This window comes from Balaenoptera physalus, assembly GCF_965194825.1.
Source record: "Balaenoptera physalus genome assembly, chromosome: 20".
Lineage (NCBI taxonomy): Eukaryota > Metazoa > Chordata > Mammalia > Artiodactyla > Balaenopteridae > Balaenoptera > Balaenoptera physalus.
The window spans coordinates 11782263-11799276 of record NC_138901.1 but is presented as its reverse complement, the minus strand read 5'-3'; the positions used below and the strand labels follow the sequence as shown (position 1 = coordinate 11799276).

The window sequence follows — 17014 nt, the reverse complement described above, 5'->3', positions numbered from 1 at the left end:
AATTGTTTCCCGAAGTCAGCCGCAGGGCCCGCCTCACGCGAGTGATTGGCCAGCGGGGTCAGACCCGCGCAGTTATTGGAAGGGGCTCGGGCCTGGCGGGAGCTGGGCGGGGCCGGAAGGTGACCGGCACCATGGCGGCCACGGTGCCGCTGCGGGACCGCCTGAGCTTCCTGCACCGGGTGAGTGCGGGGGGCCCTGGCCCCGCCGCGCGCCGTCTCCTGGCCTCGCCCCTGGCCCGAGCCGGCCGCCTCCCTGGCTCCGCTCGACCCTCGTGGCGTCCCCGCGCTCCGGGCTCTCCAGTTGCTCCTGAGCTCGGCGTCCCCCGGCCCCTCCCACTTGTTCTCTCTCCTCTTTTCCACCCCCTTCCGTCCCCTCCTACACCCCAGACCCCTCCTCCTCTCCCCTCCTACTCTTCGGCCCCTCCCAAAGCTGGGGGACCCCACAGCACGTACGTCGAGGGGGCAGGTCAGGCCACCCGTTTGTCAGGTCCACTGGGGACAGTGAGACCCCCCCCCCTTGAACAAAATCCAAGTTGGAGAAGAGAGCTGTGGGACCCCAATTTTTGTTTTCTTACCCAACTTAAAATATCAATAGCCTTACAGGAAAGGAAATATAGTGACCCCAAATTCTGTCCAAGATAAACACAACCAGACACTGGTCCGGGAAACGGGAAAACCTTTTATTCAGTGGCTCAGGCAGTGCGGGAAGCCCTGAGCTCCACTCCAAATTGTGCAGAGAGGACTGAGAGTTTTCAGGACAGAAGGAGGGAAGGGTGGAGCTCAAGTGAAAAATTATAGGCAGTTGGGCAGTGTCCACGGGATACCGGCTGCTGTGCTGATAGCTGGTGGTTACAGAAGCTAGGATCCCATCGTCCCGTAGCGACTGGGAGACAGGCCCTGTCCTTCCTGGTGGTTACATTTCGAGGAGTGGCCTTCACGTCCTTGAGAAAGATATTCCCGAGTTGTAGGAGGTCCGTGTTCACAATTGTAGGTTCTTCTTAGAAAATGCTCCTGAAATGACCCTGAACCAGCCCAATGTCCAAGGTCAAAAAAGGGAGGTTGGGGTCTGTCACCAGGTATAGACCAGAATGAACAGTAAATTCTCCTGGCACCTCGAGCTTCCTCAGGCAGGCGGTGGGGATGGGGGTGGGGGGATGCCAGGTTCACCCTCGTGCTGCCAGAAGCCCAGTCAGTTCTCTTTGAGCAGAGATTTCGCTACGTGCCAAACATTCTACGGTTCTGCAGACCTTGCCAGCTCCCCTCTGGGTCTTGGTGGACAAATAGCTAAGCAGTGTGTACACACAGCCTCATGCGACATTCAGGCAAACCGTTTCTGTGGCCAGCACCTCATGGAGTGCACCTGAAGTCTGTCTACACTGAGGCTCGTACCCCCCCAGATGTTCAATGATGTGGAACGGGTGTTTCTGGTTTTTATCCCTGTAAGCTATACGTCTTTGTGCTGAGTCAGCTCTTAATGTAAAGGCGTTTGTGCTAACAGGTAAACGTGAGACACACAACTAAGTTGGTTGTTCTTGCTTTGGGTTGTTTCCGTGGAGTCCCTTCATAGAAGTGGAGCTGTGGGTCGGTCAGGCTGAATGGTTATGTCACTTTGCTGATTTGTGTTCTGGAAAAATGCAATCTTCCCAGTGCCCTGTGTGGGAAGTGGGAAGGGGACTGACCCCAAGGGCTTTTTTTTTTTTTTTTTTTTTGCCAGTCAGTAAGTAGGTAAACTAAAGGTGGTTTTAAGTTGTGCAGCTGTAAGCATAGGGGTCTGGGGCCCATGCCGAATCCTGACCCAGAGGGTTTGTTACCATGGAGACCACCACCCATTTCCTCTTCCCAGGTGTTCATCCTGACCTCCACAAGGGGGGGCTCCTGCAGGCTTCCTGTGGCCAGTAGGACCATAGCTGTCCTCTCTGGGTCCCCTCACCCTGTGGCATGCCAACAACGACATGTGTGGAGACTGGTACCCCCAGGAGCCCCGAGAACGAGGGCTCCTGTGGCCCCTCTCAGGAATGGGTGGCCCCTTTGGTGGCCGGGGGCCCCCTGTGTGCATGGCCACTCACTGTGGGCAGGGCTCTCCCTCCCTTTCAGCTCCCGATTCTCCTGAAGGGAACGTCGGATGACGACGTCCCGTGTCCAGGCTACCTGTTTGAGGAGATCACCAGTATCCTTCCTTGTGGACACATGTGGGGGCCCTGCAGCAGGGTTCCTGGGCTTCTACCCTGAGCGGGCCACGGCTCCTTTACCATAGTAGCCGGGTGTGAGCGGGCTCTGAAAGTCACACTACTGGTGACACAGGGCTCAGGAGACCCTAGAAGCCCGATGCTCCTGAAACCAGGGCCTGGGTTGGGCGCCTGTTGGGGGGACACACTAAGGAGCGTGATGGCAGGAAGGCCTGGCTCCTCTCCCAGGCCAGCGGCCTTGTGCGGCCCAGGGTCAGCTCGCCCCTTCCCTAACCGAGCGCCTCCCAGAGATCTCCCACGAGTCCCTGGGCAGCAGCCAATGCCTCCTGGAGTACCTGCTGAGCCGTCTGCAGAGCGGCTCTGGCCGCGTGAAGCTCAAGGTGAGTCCGTGAGCGGCTCCACAGACCCTCCTGGGGGTTAGTTTAGGGCCCAGTCCTGCCCCCGGTGGTGAGGCTGGAGGGGAGGGATGAGCCGGGGGCGCGGGTGGCTGTGTCGGGAGGGGTGCCACTCTTTGGGCCCAGCTCTGCCCCACGTGCCTGCTCCCCTAGGTACTGAAGATCATGCTGCACCTGTGTGGTCATGGCTCCTCGTCCTTCCTGCTCATCCTTAAGCGCAACCCCGCCTTCATCCAGGAAGCCGCAGGTACAGCGCTGGCACAGCCCAACGGAGGTGCAGGGAGGAGGGTGGCCAGGGCAGGTCTTGGCCAGATCCCTTAACCCGGGCCCCCGCGTCCCCACCCCTTACTCATGCTCCCCACCCTGTGCCCCGCCCACCCTGTCCTCTGCTGTCAGCACCTCCGTGCAGGACCCTCCCTCCTCCCCGCAGGGCCAGGCCAGCTCCGCTGGGGGCTCCTCCAAGCCCTCCCTGCGCTTAGCCCCCTGCTCCTCCCCTGTGTTCACCGCACTGTGCAGAATGACTGGTGTCTGTCCATGAGCCCTGCCAGGCCCTTGCGGCCTGGACCTTTCCTGTCCTTGTGCCCTGCACACGGTGGGCGCTCGGCAAGCGTCTGCACTGCCGTCCCTGCCACGGGCTCTCTCTTCTCCCCAGGGCTGCTCCTCAGGGCCCTAGTAAGCCTTCCGCTCTTGGAAGGGCTGTGGGAGGACGGGACTGGTGAGGCCGTCGGGAGAGGTGGGGCTCTGGCCTGTCGTGATCCAGGCGACAGGTGGGTCTGGGGTGGAGCCCCATCCCTCACTCGCCCCCAGGCCGGAGGTGTCCGTGCATCTCTCATCTCTTGTTAACAAGGACTTGTGGGGACGTGGCCTGAGGTCTTCTCCTCAGGTGGGGCGAACTGAACAGGAAGGCCTTGGTGTTCAGGCAAGAACTCACCCTGCCAAGCTGTCCCTGAGAGGGCAGTGCCATGGAGGGGCTGAGTCCCTTGGCCACTGCTTGCTTGTAGGAGACCCTCAGCAGTTAGCGAGTGAGTCCCACCCGCCAGGTGCTGGGACTTATCCCACCCACACCCCAGATCCACTGTCCCCCCTTTACTGCAGGCAGGACTGAGGCCAGGGTGGGGCTGGGCTGCCTGTGGGCCCTGGGCCACTATGCCAGCGCCTTGGAGACAGGGAATGGCCTTGGAGCGGGCACAGACTATGACTCAGCAGATGCCCAGAGGCGTCCAGGGGGCTGGGGGTGCACTTGTCACAGCTTAGCTCCCTGGAGCTTGTGCACTGAAGCAGCACGACTGGTTCATACTCACCAGCCAGCTGGTCAGAATGGGTCTGTCCCGCTGGGCAGCTCATGTGACCGTGGCTGGTGCCAGACGTCACCTCTATCCTGGTCTCCAAAGAGGGCAGATGAAGCAGAACGGGGACAGCAGACCGTGGTTTTCTGTTGGCACCAAAATCTCTTGAGCTCTGAGCACTGCCCCAGAGGACGGGTGCCCAGCTAGGCCTGCACAGGCTGTGAGAAGAGATGGCGCTGGGAGCAGGAAGGGTACACAGAGAGGACGGCCCTACTTTGGGGGCCAGGCGGGGGGTCCCCTGCGATCCGAGGCTTGGGCCCCACAGGGAGGGTGGGAGCTGTGGCATGACAGCAGGGAGGTGCCCGCCCTACCTGGTTGCAGGGCCGTGGTCTGCACACCCCGGGGCTGGCCTGCCAGGGTGGAGACAGCACCAGATGGGTGAAAAGTGAGATGTGTTTGGACAGAGGAAACAGAGAGGCCCCGCTCTTCCTCTCAGCTCTGAAAGGATGAGGTGGAGCCAGGCATAAGGGTGTTCTCCAGCTAGTGCAAGGGCCCTGCGGCAGGGAGAGCCCGGAGTGGTTTAATGAGATTTAAGCTCATTTGATTTACCACATCTGAAGTTTTGTGAGCAGGAGACTTTTCAGGTGTGATAAGGAACTTGAGTTTTATCATCTTTGAGCCCCTGGAAGCTCTAAGTGTTTTGAATTGGACAAGAGCCTCCTCTGGTTGCCTCTGGGTGGAGAAGGGGTTGAGGGGAGGCAGTTAGGCCGCGGGTGCAGGAGCTCAGGCGAGGGGCGGCAGTGGGGTCAGGGAGCAATGCAGCCCATGATGTTCTGGAGTTTGGATTGCAGCCTCGCTGCTGTGGGTGTGGGCGAGGGGGAGCCGAGGGGTTGTGAGGGCACAGCCACCTCAGGCCTGGGGACGGTGGTGCATCTGTGCTTTAGGAAGCCCCCAGGGACTTGGGGGGTGGTGCTGAGCAGGGGCTTCATGGGGGGCTGGGTGGGGCCGAGGCTCACCACCTGTGTCGGGGGTGGGCTTTGAGGCTGGGCCCCTCAGGGTGGTTGGCATAGCCCAGCTCAGCTCTGCTCCCCTCTGCCTCCATCCCGCAGTTTTCACGGGACCCCCGGATCCTCTCCATGGGAACAGCTTGTACCAGAAGGTGCGGGCGGCCGCCCAGGTGAGCCCAGGACCCAGGTCTCTCCCTGCTTTTCCCGCCTGGGACTCTGGTTCCACTCCTGCTGCGGGACGGGAGCGCCTGTGTGTGGCCCTCAGAGGAGAAGGGGGCAGGGGTGCAGAGCAGAGGGGTGGGCGCGAGGACAGCGGGCGTGTGGCGGTGCTGAGTGTCCTCTGCCTCTGCCTAGGACTTGGGGGCTGCCTTGTTCTCGGACGCCTTGTCACCTCTGCCTCCCTCCCAGCCGCCCAGGGCCCTGCCTCCAGCAGGTATGCAAGTACGTCCAGCCCCATCACCGGGTTCCACTCTGGGGGGGCTCACGGCCTCCTCCCCTGAGTATCCGGGGCTGAGGGTGGGGGTCCCCGCTGCTGCTGACGTGGACCTCCCCGCAGGCATGGGCTCCCAGTCCAGGTCCCAGAGCGCCCTACAGGGCTTCGGCTACAGCAAGGAACGGGGCCACACAGGTGAGTGCTGTGGGGATGAGGGGCCGGGCGCGGGGTGGGCGGGGCCCGTGCGCCCCCGACTGACTTCCCTCCCACCCTGGGGCGGCAGGGCATGTGCAGCCGCTCTGTTTAACCGACAGGTGAGAAGCCAGGCTGAGGGTCAGCCTTGCACTCGGGCCCCCAGCGCTGGCTCCTTCAAGGAGCCAAGGGCAGAGGGTGGTGGTCCCGGCTGTGACAGAGGTGATTTGGAGCAGGCCCGGTGCCGGCCCTGCTTGCTGGGAGAGCCTGAGGCCCCAGCAGGGCCACGTGAGCCTCTCATGGGCTCTGGGCCGTGTCAAGCTGTTGTGCTGACTGTCTGGTCATGGCTCCCAGTTCCCTGGCACTTCTGATTCCTAAAGGGGGTCTGTCTCAGAGGCCCCGCCCGTTCCTAATTTGGGGGTGACCACCGGATCACTCTCCACGGGGCACTCACGTGGGTAGGCCCTCCAGCCCTGGACGTGAGCACTCCTTAAGCGGCCACGGAGATTGTGGTTCTCAGGACAAGCACCTTAGGTGGCCCCCGGCTCCGAGGCGGGGACCCAGGGGGCCCAGCGGCACAGCTTTGCTGTAAGCTGCCGAGCGTCCAGGTTCCTCGGGGCCAGGATGCACTGAAGTGAATTCACCACAGAAGCTTCCGGAAGGACCCTGTCCCTCCACACGGCCTCTGCTCTGTGACTGCAGCTTGTGTCCTGCTCCCGAGTCCTGGGTGGGGAGCAGCCAGGGGTACCTCATCCTGGGAAAACGGGGCAGGACTGAGAGGGGCTGTGCCGTCTCCTCTCTGTCTCTGGTGCAGGCTCTGCGGGAGAAGCCTTCCTGTCCACCATCCAGAAGGCCGCAGAGGTGGTGGCCAGCGCCATGCGCCCTGGGCCTGAGAGCCCCAGCTCCCAGAGGTCCCTTCTGCGAGGTGACGCCTACCAGCCGGCTGTGACACCTTCAGCCAGCCTCGGCCCCCCAACCCCTGGGAACCCTCTCCCCAGGGCCGGCCCAGGTGCCCGAGGTATCCAGCGAGACTCCTCCCCTGGGGGTGTCTGGCTTCCCCCTCCCAGGGCCCTGGGCTTCCTGTCACCTGTTCGGGCCAGGCCGGAGCTGACGGGGGAGGAGGAAGAAAGCAGCCCACCCATGGTGGGAGGGGGTACGAGCCACACCCTGCCGGTCCCACGACGTCTCTCAGAGCCAGCATGCTCCGTTGGCCACGTGGGAACCCCCGCAGAGCCAGCCGCCCGTGCGACTCAAGTTCCCTGGGGCCTCTGCGGTGGCTACCTTGTCCCCACACTGTTGGACGTCTCTGTCAGTCTGCTCTGGGTGGGAGCTTGGGTGGTAAGGCCCCACAAGAAGGCGGGGTCCGCCCAGGATCCCAGCTGCTCAGACACAGAAGCAGGACTTGAGCTGGGACGGGAGCCCAGCCCCAGCTCTTGTGCGTTCACCCAGCGCGTTCAAGCGGCTGTGCAGCCCATCAGGGCCCAGGGACAACAGGGAAGCCCTCCTCAGGGGCCAGGCTCCGTGGCACGTGCGTTCTAGTGGTGAGCTGTAAGAAAGGAAGGAGGGGCAGCTGTCTGTGATCTCCGCCTTTCCCAGAAGCTGCTGTCATATTTGTCCCGCTCGAAGGAAGAATGTCAGGGCTCACTGGGATTTGAGAGCTGCTGTCCTGGGCGCTGCCCCACTGCCCCAGCCCGCTGCCCTGCACGTCCTGCCTCCCGCCTGGCCTCTGGTGCCTGGCGCTGCTTCCTGCATTTTCCAGGCCGGGCGTGTCCCATGCGGGACCCCCACCCTGGTCCTGAGTCAGAATGTGCCCCATTCTGCCCCGTCTCCTCTCGCCTGGTGTTTCCTGGAGCAGAAGCCCAGGTGGCCGCGCTGTCCACATCTCGGGACCCAGCCCCCAGGCCCTTCCCTGGGTCTCCCCGTCCAGGGCTCCCGGGAAGATGGACATGGGGCCAATCTGAGGCCCACAAAAGTCTTACCCTTGGTCACTGTTTCTTCCAGCCATGAGACACCAGCCTGGGCAGGCCGGAGGCGGCTGGGATGAGCTGGACAGCAGCCCAAACTCTCAGGATTCTTCCCAGGAGAATGACGACCTGGGCAAGGCCTCAGACTCAGGTAGTCCGTCGGGCAGTGACAGCCCCTCAGGGGCCAGCCGGGCACCCAGCGACCTGGCAGAAAGGTGAGCCAGCACCCCAGGGCACCCCTCCCTGCCCTGCTCCAGGGTCCTACCCCGATGGGGGAGACTTGACCCAGAAAGGCTTCACCCCTCCTGGCATGGGTGGAGCCCACCCTCTTTCCTGACCTGCGTGCCCCCGACAGGGTCGAGGCCGTGACCCTGAGTGACTGCCAGCAGGAGCTGAGCCTGGTCCGGGCTGTGACACGGGGGCCGCACTGCTTCCTGAGCCGAGAGGAGGTGCAGCACTTCGTCAAAGAGTGAGCCCCTGACCCACTGCAGGCTCCCCAGCCCTGCGCCCCCGCCGCCCATCACCCTGGCTCTGCACACCGCCCCCCTCTTGCTCTGCTGGCCCAGCCCCACTGCCCGGTGCCCACTTCATGCAGGTGTGGACTCCTCAACTGTGAGGCCGTGCTGGAGCTGCTCATCCGCCACCTGGGCGCAACCAGCGAGCGCGTGCAGATGGTGCGGAGGGGAGCGGGGGCGGCGGTGGGTGAGGGGGGAGTGAGCACGGGATTCTGGTGGACCGCCCAGCTCGGCTGAGCGCCGAGAGGAGGGAGGGAGCTGGTCAGACAGACCTCCCTGGGAGTGGACCCTGCTGACGTCAAGCCCGCCCCGCAGAGAGCCCTGGGTGCCATCGCCTCCCTCGGGTGCACCGACCTGCTCTCCCAGGAGCGAGTCCTGCTCCTTGCCCGGCCTCGGCTGCAGGAGCTCAGCGTGGGCAGCCCCGGACCCGTGACCAACAAGGCCACCAAGGTGGGCAGCCTCTGGGACCCAGAGAAGCGGGCGCAGGACACCTCGGCAGCCCCACACCGTCTCCCCCACCCTCCACTGCCTTCCCTAGACCCGCCCCTCCTGCCCTTGCTGGACAGGAGGGCCAGGTCATGCCCTTAGAACAGCGGTCGGGGGCCTGGCCTCTTCCCGTTCCTGGGAGCCCCATGCTCCCCTGCCCTTCTGCCCAGCAGCTCTGCCCTTCGGGCGACTCGCTCTCCCTCATGGCTCGTCTCCTGTGGGAAGCCCTCCTCGACTGCTTGGATGCATCTCTCCCTCTGTTCTGCACTCTGGGTCACAGCTCGTGGGTCTGAGCTCTGCCCCCAGATCCCCACCTCCAGGAGGACAGAAAGGGTTCCGTCCGTCTGAGTCCTCTTTCCACTGATGGATGTGGGGAGCCCCCCGGGAATCTTCGCTGGGGGCCGCTCGGCAGCAGCCAGGCCCCGGCATCTCCGCCCGCTCTTGGCATCCTTCGGCTTCTGGTTTCCTCTGTGGTGGCTGAAGATTCAGAGCCTTAGTCACCTGTCCCTAAACTGCCTTTCTTCAAAGCACTGGCGAACCTGTCACACACGAAACACACTGTGGGCATGTCACGGTGGTGTTTCTAAAACCTGGGAAGGACCCAGGAGACTGGCAGGCGGGAACGACCAGGGGTTTAGACACGTCTGTTCTCTCCGCGTGTGTGTCAGGTGCTCATGTGGCACCTGACCGGGGGGCTTCTCCCGCTCTGGCAGGTCACACGGCAGCTTGATGCCGGGAAAGTGCCCATTTGTGTGACAGCGGGTGGGGAGCAGGAGCGCTGCAGTTGGGGGAATGACACGAGGACAGCTGTGAGTGGCTAGAGGCCCTGCCCCCTGCTCTGGGCAGCGGCATTGAGGAGGGAACCGGCAGGGCCCTGTCCTCTGAGATTCCTGGAGGAGCATAGGAGCCCTCACTGATTCCCCTCTTCTTCCCTCGTTCAGATCCTGAGACACTTTGAAGCCTCCTGCCGACAGTGGCCCCCTGCCCGGAGGCCCCCAGCCGAGCCTGGCCCCACAGTAGCCCGTGTGGGCCCATCAGACCTGCTGACCGACACCCTGCCTTTAACCGGGGGCCAGGCCTTCCTGCAGCCTCTGAGTTCAGCTCTGTTTTCTCCCAAGGACACTGCTCCCCCGTTGGGGCTGCAGCCCAGCCCTGTGCCCCCGACTTCCCTGGACGGCTGCCCCCTTCCAGCCCATGCGGATGCCAGGGAGGCCAAGACCAGACTGGCAGGTTCCAGAGAGCAGGGGGCTGGATCGGAGCGGGGCCCGTTGGGCACAGACACTGCAAAGGGAGGGCCAGAGCTTGACCCGGGCCCCGGGGATAGCTGTGACTCCTTGTTTGCTGGCATGGAACTGGTGGCCTGTCCCCGCCTGGTGGGGGCCAGGACTGCTGCAGAAGAGCCCCTCCCAGCCTGCCAGGCTCCCTGGACACCGTCACAGAGAGTGGCAGCAAAAGAACCTTCTGGCTCTGAGCCATCAGCTTTCGCATTCTTAAACTCATGATCTTGTCAGCCTGGGCCACTTGCAGAGTCTCTGTGTCCCCCAGCCCCTGACTCCTAGGACCCTGTGACTTTGTGCTGTCCCCATGTGCCCACAGCCTCTGTGTCCCACCAAAGAGTGGCTCCCCTCAGGTGTCTGCAGTCGGCCTCACCCTCCTCTGGCCTCCTCCCCTCACCCACTGAGACATTGGTGCGGGCAGCCACCCAGCCAGGCAAGCTCAGAGTGGACAGCCCACCCAGTGATGAGAACAGCCACCGGTAAAACACAGATAATGTTTCAGGAGTCCACGAACCAGCCAGAGCCAGGCCGGCACTGCTGGGAGGGGTCGTCCTTGCCCATGGGGGCTACTCCCCAACCTTGTCCCTGAGGTGGGTTCCCCATTTTTCTGCTGGGGGGCAGGACCCCCCCCACAGCCCACCCTGTGGGTGTGATGGCCGAGGAGCAGCCCCTCAGGCAGCCCGCAGGACACACAGGGAGGGCGGGACGGGCACAGAATGAGGAGCTGAGTGCTCGCTGAGACTGGCAGCTGGCGGGCCCTGGGCTGCCGGGTCTCCCACCTCACAGCCATCTGGTCTGGCAGGATGAGTACACCGCCCGCTTTTCCCATTTGCCAGAGGGATCCTAAGGGAGGACAGTGGGGTGGGTGGTATGGCGTGGCCTGCCTGGAGGGTGTGGGAGGGAAGGCCTGCTGACCGAGCTCAGAGACCAGGTGCCCCTTGGAACTGTCCTCAGTCCCCAGGGTCCTCACGGGCACACAGAGAGGGGCACCGGGGGGAGACAGGCCCCATCTGCAGGCTGAGCCCAGGCCCGGGCCCCAGCCGAGCTTCTGCTGTTTCCAGACGACAGTCCTGAGAGGAGGACCGCAGGGCCACCTCAGTCATTCCCCCGCTGTCTCCTTGGCCAGAGACTGGCCATTTGGACTTGAATTCCTGTAGCAGCAGGCAGGCACAGGGCCTTACAAGTGCTGACCTCGGGGTCCCCTGGGGAAACCCCTGCCTGCCTTGACCTCAGAAACAAGGATTTTTGGGTGGATTTGGAACCACTGCTTGGGTCTTTGAGCTCAGATCCGTCTCTCAGCGGGGGTAGGGGGGGTGTCCTAAGCAGCGTCACACCTTCTCGTCCAGCAGGATGGGGCCCTTTCCAGCATCGGGTCCCTGTGTGACCCATGTCAGCTCCCCCCTGCCATGACCACTGCCTGCAGACTGTACAGCCACCTCAGAGCAATGGCTGTGGTCCCTCTCGGAAGAACTGGGGTTGACCTGGGGTCACACCTCCTACATAAACACTGCTGTTCACACAAAGCTGCACTGTTTGCTTTTTTCTTTTATTTTCCATCTTTGTGTGTGTGTGTGTATGAAGATGGCCCTAAGGGGCACACGGAGAGACTTCTAAAAGCAGGGACAGGTATTTTTTCCTTAAATGTTTGGAAGGACTCCCCAGTGGAACTATCTTGTCCTGTAATTTTCTAAATTGCAAGGTTTTTAACTATGAAGTTCAGTTTCTTAAGTAGATTTGGGACGATTTGGGTTCTCTATTTCTTCATAGGCTAGCTTAAGTAATTTTTTTTTTTTTTTTTAAGCTGCGTTGTTCTTCATTGCTGCGTGTGGGCTTTCCCCAGTTGCAGTGAGCGGGGGCCACTCCTTGTTGTGGTGCACAGGCCTGTCACTGCAGTGGCCTCTCATGGAGCACGGGCTGTAGGTGTGCAGGCTTCAGTAGTTGTGGCTCGTGGGCTCTAGAGCGCAGGCTCAGTAGTTGTGGTGCACGGGCTTAGCTGCTCCGCGGCAAATGGGATCCTCCTGGACCAGGGCTCAAACCCGTGTCCCCTGTGTTGGCAGGCGGATTCTTAACCACTGCACCACCAGGGGAGCCCCAGCTATAGAGTTTTTCTAGCCTACTTTTCATTATTCTTTCAATTTCTATAGAGTCCCACCTTCATTTCTGTTACTGATAATTTTTCCCCTTTCTTGGTTAGTCTGATAAGAGGTTTATTAATATTACTGACCTTTTCGAAGAACTAACTTGGTTTTATTCTACTAGTTTTATGTTTTCTATTTCATCGATTTTTGCTCTTTATTATTTCATTTGTTCTGCTTTTTTTTTCTCTATAGTTTTTTTAAGCTTAGATTATTGATTTGAGAACTTTATTCTTTTCTGATACAAACGTTTTAAAAATATTTATTTATTTGGCTGCACCAGGTCTTAGTTGCGGCATGTGGGATCTCTTTTTTTTTTTTTTTTTTTTTTTAGTTGTGGCATGCAGGATCTTTAGTTGAGGCATGTGGGATATTTAGTTGTGGCATGAAGAATCTTTGGTTGAGGCATGTGGGCTCTTTTAGTTGCGGCATGCAGAATCTAGTTCCCTGACCAGGGATCGAACTTGGGCCCCCTGCATTGGGAGCATGGAATCCTGCACGTTTTCCTCTAGACACTGCTTTAGCTGCATCCCATGAATTTTGATACATTTTATTTTTATTCAGTTCAAAATATTTTCTAATTTCCCATAAGACTTCCTTTTTGTCTGATGGATTATTTTAAAATGTGTTTTTTTGTTATTACTACTTTAACTCTGATGTAAGAGAACATATTTTGTGAGACTTCCATTATATTGTTAAAGATTTCAAACTTTTGTTAAAGTTTGTTTAGTGGCCCAGAATATAGTCTATCTTGGTGAATGTTCCATGTACGCTTGGTCTAGAGAACTACAGACCAATCTCCTTCATCAACATAGATTAAAAATAAAAATCCTCAACAAAATATTACCAAAACAGGGCTTCCCTGGTAGCGCAGTGGTTAAGGATCCGTCTGCCAATGCAGGGGACATGGGTTCGAGCCCTGGTCCGCAGAGCAGGATCCCACATGCCGCGGAGCAATTAAGCCCGTGTGCCACAGCTACTGAGCCTACGCTCTAGAGCCCGCAAGCCACAACTACTGAAGCCTGCGTACCTAGAGCCTGTGCTCCGCAACAAGAGAAGCCACCGCAATGAGAAACCCGCGCACCACAACGAAGAATAACCCCTGCTTTATGCAACTAGAGAAAGCCCACGCGCAGCAACGAAGACCCACTGCAGCCAAAAAATAAAAATAAATAAATTAATTAAAAAAAATAAAATTAGCGAAACAAATCCAGCAATATACAAAAAGTAATACATCACAATAAGTGGAGTTTTTCCTGGGGAAGGAAGGCTGGTTCAACATCTGAAAATCAATCAGTGCAATTCATCATATTAACACACTAAAGGAGAAAGAATCACATTATCATTTTACACAGAAATAGCAAGAGATAAAATTCAACATTCATTCATGATTTTTAAAAAAACTCAGCAAACTAGAAATATAACAATTTCTTTCACCTGGTAAAGGGTATCTACAAAAATCCCACGGCTAACACCATACTTAATGGCAAAGGACTGGATGTTTTCCCCCTAAGACTGGGAACAAGGCCAGGTTTTCCACGCTCATCACTTCTGTTTAGCATTGTCCTGGAAGCTCCAGCCACAAAATAAAACAAGAAAAAATCAAAAGGCAAACACATTGGAAAGGAGGAAATAAAACTGTTTCTATTCACAGAGAGCATAATTGTCTATGTAGAAAATCATGTGGAATCTACACAAAACCCTAAAACTAATAAATGAGTTTAGCAAGAACACAGGCTACAGAGTAAATTATACCATGAACTGTATTTTCGTATACTGGTGATAAACAATTGGAAATTGACATTTAAAAAACTGTTATTTATGATAGGGCTTCCCTGGTGGTGCAGTGGTTAGGAATCCACCTGCCAATTCAGGGGACATGGGTTCAAGCCCTGGTCCGGGAAGATCCCACATGCCACGGAGCAACTAAGCCCACACGCCACAACTACTGAAGCCCACGTACCTAGAGCCCGTGCTCCACAAGAGAAGCCACCGCAATGAGAAGCCCGTGCACCGCAAGGAAGAGTAGCCCCTGCTCGCTGCAACTAGAGAAAGCCTGCACGCAGCAACGAAGACCCAACACAGTCAAAAATAAAAATAAATAAAATAAATTTATTTAAAAAAAACAAAAAACCCACTATTATTTATGATAGCATCTGAAAAATGAAATAATTAGGTACAAATCTAAAAAATATATGTAGGCTCTGTATGATGAAAAATACAAAAGACTGATGAAGGAAATCAATGAAGACCTACATAAATGGAGAGCTATACCATGTTCATGATTGGAAAATTTTACTGTTAAGATGTCAATTCTCCCCAGATTGATCTATAGATTTAACATAATCCCCATCAAATTCCCCCTGGATTTTTTTGTAAATGGAGACAAGCTGATCCTAAAAGCTACAGCCAAAGTCAAAGCAATTAGAATAGCAAAGGTGATTTTGAAAAAGAACACAGAAGGCTCACAGTACCTGATTTGAAGTGTGAGATGGGTGAAAGTTCAGACACAGATCAATGGACCAGTACAGACAGTTCAGAAACAGACCCACACAGATATGGTCAATTGGTTTTTCACAGGTGTCAAGGTAATTCAATGGAGAAAGGATAGACTTTCACCGGATAGTGTTGAAACAACTGGAAGAAAAGAATGAGGCTTGGCCCCATCTCATATCTTACACAAATTTTTTTAAAAATTTATTTTATTTATTTATTTTTGGCTGTGTTGGGTATTTGTTGCTGCACGGGCTTTCTCTAGTTGCAGCGAGCGGGGGCTTCTCTTCATTGTGGTGCATAGGCTTCTCATTGCGGTGGCTTCTCTTGTTGCAGACCATGGGCTCTAGGCATGTGGGCTTCAATTGTTGTGGCGCATGGGCTCAGTAGTTGTGGCTCACAGGCTCTAGAGCGCAGGTTCAGTAGTTGTGGCACACAGGCTTAGTTGCTCCGCGGCATGTGGGATCTTCCTGGACAAGGCCTCGAACCCATGTCCCCTGCATTGGCAGGAGGGTTCTTAACCACTGCACCACCAGGGAAGCCCCTCTTACACAAAATTTAAAGTGAGCCACAGACCTAAGTGTAAAACTTCCAGAAGAAAACCTAGCAGAAAATGTTCTGTCCTTGGATTAGGCAATGGTTTCTATGAGATACAAAAAGCTCAAACTGTAATAGAAAAAACTGGGCGTCATTGAAGTTGAAGAACTTCACCTTGAATGCCACAGTGAAGAGGACAAAAAGACAAGCCACAGACTGGAGAAGATGTTTGCAAATCACAGCTCTCAGGAAGGACTTGTATCAAGAACATATTAACGAACACTCAAAACTCGATGATAAAACAAAAACCCCAGTTTACAAAGCTGGCAGAAGATTTGGACAGACACCTCACCAAAGAAGGTATATGAATATAGGGCAGAGAAGCCCATGAATAGATTTTCGACATCATTAGGGAAATGCCATTGAAGACCACGTGGGATACCACTACACACCTATTAGTATTACTTAAAAATAATAATAATTAAAAAACCCAGTAATACCAATTGTGAGAGCAATGGGGAGCAATTGGAACTCACACGCTGCTGGTGAGAATGTAAAAAGATACACCTCCTTTGGAAAAGTTGAGCGGTTTCTTAGAGAGTTAAACATGTACCTACCATACAATTCAGTAGTCCCCTCCTAAGTATTTATTTACCCAAGCGACATGAAAACTTATGTTCATACAAGAGCCTAATAGTGAATGTTTACAGCAGTTCCTTTCATAATTGTCCCAAACTGCAAACAACCCTATGTCCTTGGGTTGCTGAGTAATAAAGTATGGTTCACGCATACTGTGGAATACTAGTCGGCAATGAAGAGGAACATAGATGCCTCTCACACCGCTAAGTGAAGGAAGCCAGACCCAAAACACTACACACCGCAGGACTGCATTTCTACGACACTCTGGAAAAGGCAAAATCATAGTGACAGGGGACAGGTTAGTGGTGGCTGGGGCAAGGGGTGGGGAGGGTTTGGCTACAAAGAGGCAGCCCAGGGTTTGGGGAGGGGAGAGAATGTTCTGTGCCTTGTTTGCGTGGTGGTACAACAACTCTAGGCATCGTCAAAACTCAGCTGTACACTCCAAAATGTGATTTTTATTGATATAAATTAAAATTTATTTAAAAAGTATGTGATTTGAAAAAGTGGGGCAAAAATCAGCAAAGTGCTGTTATTTTGAAGGGAAAGACGACTTGTTGGTGAGATCAGAAGTTTCATGGAGGAGAGGGGGCTTTCCTGGTGAAGGGATCACAGACCGGTGGAATCTGGCCGAGCAGCGCGGCGCTGGGCGTGCTGGGTCCACCTGAGCGCTGGGAAGGACGCACCGTGCTGTTCGTGGGACACCTAGGACACCAAGGAGGAGAGGCCCTGCCAGTGGGGCCTGTGGACATGGGTTACAATAGGAAACAACCCCCAGGTGCGGGGGTGGAGGTGGGAGGATTAAAACTTTCGAGAAGGAGGCCAAAAAAAAAAAAAAAAAAGGCATCGTCAAGACAGAAAGGATGGAGACAAAAAGGGCAAAGCCACCGCGCACTGGGTGTGGGAGTCGGTGTCAGAGCCGCCCGAGAAAGGGCACCCTATTGACAGCTTCACATTTCCCCCGAGGCGGGCCTCCCTGGGACTCGCAGGTCTGGACCCCAAAACGGAGCTTTCACGGGGTAGTGGGATCCACGTGTCCAGACGGGTCTCGGCAAGGAGGGAACCCGGGGACCGCGTGGGAGCCGAGGTTCCGCGTGGGATCCGGGGGACGGCGTGGGAGTTCGGGGACCCTGTGGCAGCCGCGCAAGCTGGCTGAGCTGGGGTGAAAGAGAAGCTTGGAGCGACCACACACCCCCGATTGCTCTCCCCGCACCCCGCCCCTTTCTCCTCCTCCCCCATCCCTCCCCACAGGCTCCGCCCAGGACCCGCCCCCACTTCTGCCGAGACCCCGCCTCCCGCAGCCAAGTCCAATCGGCAGCCCGCCGCCACCACGGGCCCTCAGCTCTCTGCTGCTCCTCCCACGCCTGAACTTCCCGAAGGACAGCCGAGCGGCCCAATGAGCTCCCAGGACGTCCGGAGCGGGCGGCCGGAGGGCCAATTCGAAAGCGGCGCGGGCAGGAAAGGCGGGCCTCC

At 57.0% G+C, this 17014-nt stretch overlaps 1 protein-coding gene across 7 annotated transcripts; it reads left to right on the top strand.

Annotated features, from left to right (window-relative positions):
* Positions 1–15: 15 nt before the first annotated feature.
* Positions 16–11263, top strand: TEPSIN (TEPSIN adaptor related protein complex 4 accessory protein). Of its 7 annotated transcripts, none has more exons than XM_082441302.1 (14): positions 16–179; positions 2094–2166; positions 2474–2565; positions 2734–2827; positions 3233–3347; positions 4976–5043; positions 5228–5314; positions 5430–5501; positions 6313–6516; positions 7500–7677; positions 7818–7931; positions 8058–8136; positions 8293–8427; positions 8637–9129. In XM_082441302.1, the coding sequence occupies exons 1-14, from the start codon at positions 132–134 to the stop codon at positions 8754–8756; spliced, it is 1479 nt and encodes a 492-aa protein (XP_082297428.1). In that variant the 5' UTR covers positions 16–131; the 3' UTR covers positions 8757–9129. The 7 variants fall into 7 exon arrangements, with proteins under 7 accessions (XP_082297428.1, XP_082297423.1, XP_082297424.1 ...); XM_082441297.1 differs by lacking the exon at positions 8637–9129 and adding an exon at positions 9405–11263 and having other exon boundaries at positions 26–179; positions 6313–6507; XM_082441298.1 differs by lacking the exon at positions 8637–9129 and adding an exon at positions 9405–11263 and having other exon boundaries at positions 27–179; positions 6313–6423.
* The last annotated feature ends 5751 nt before the right edge of the window (positions 11264–17014 follow it).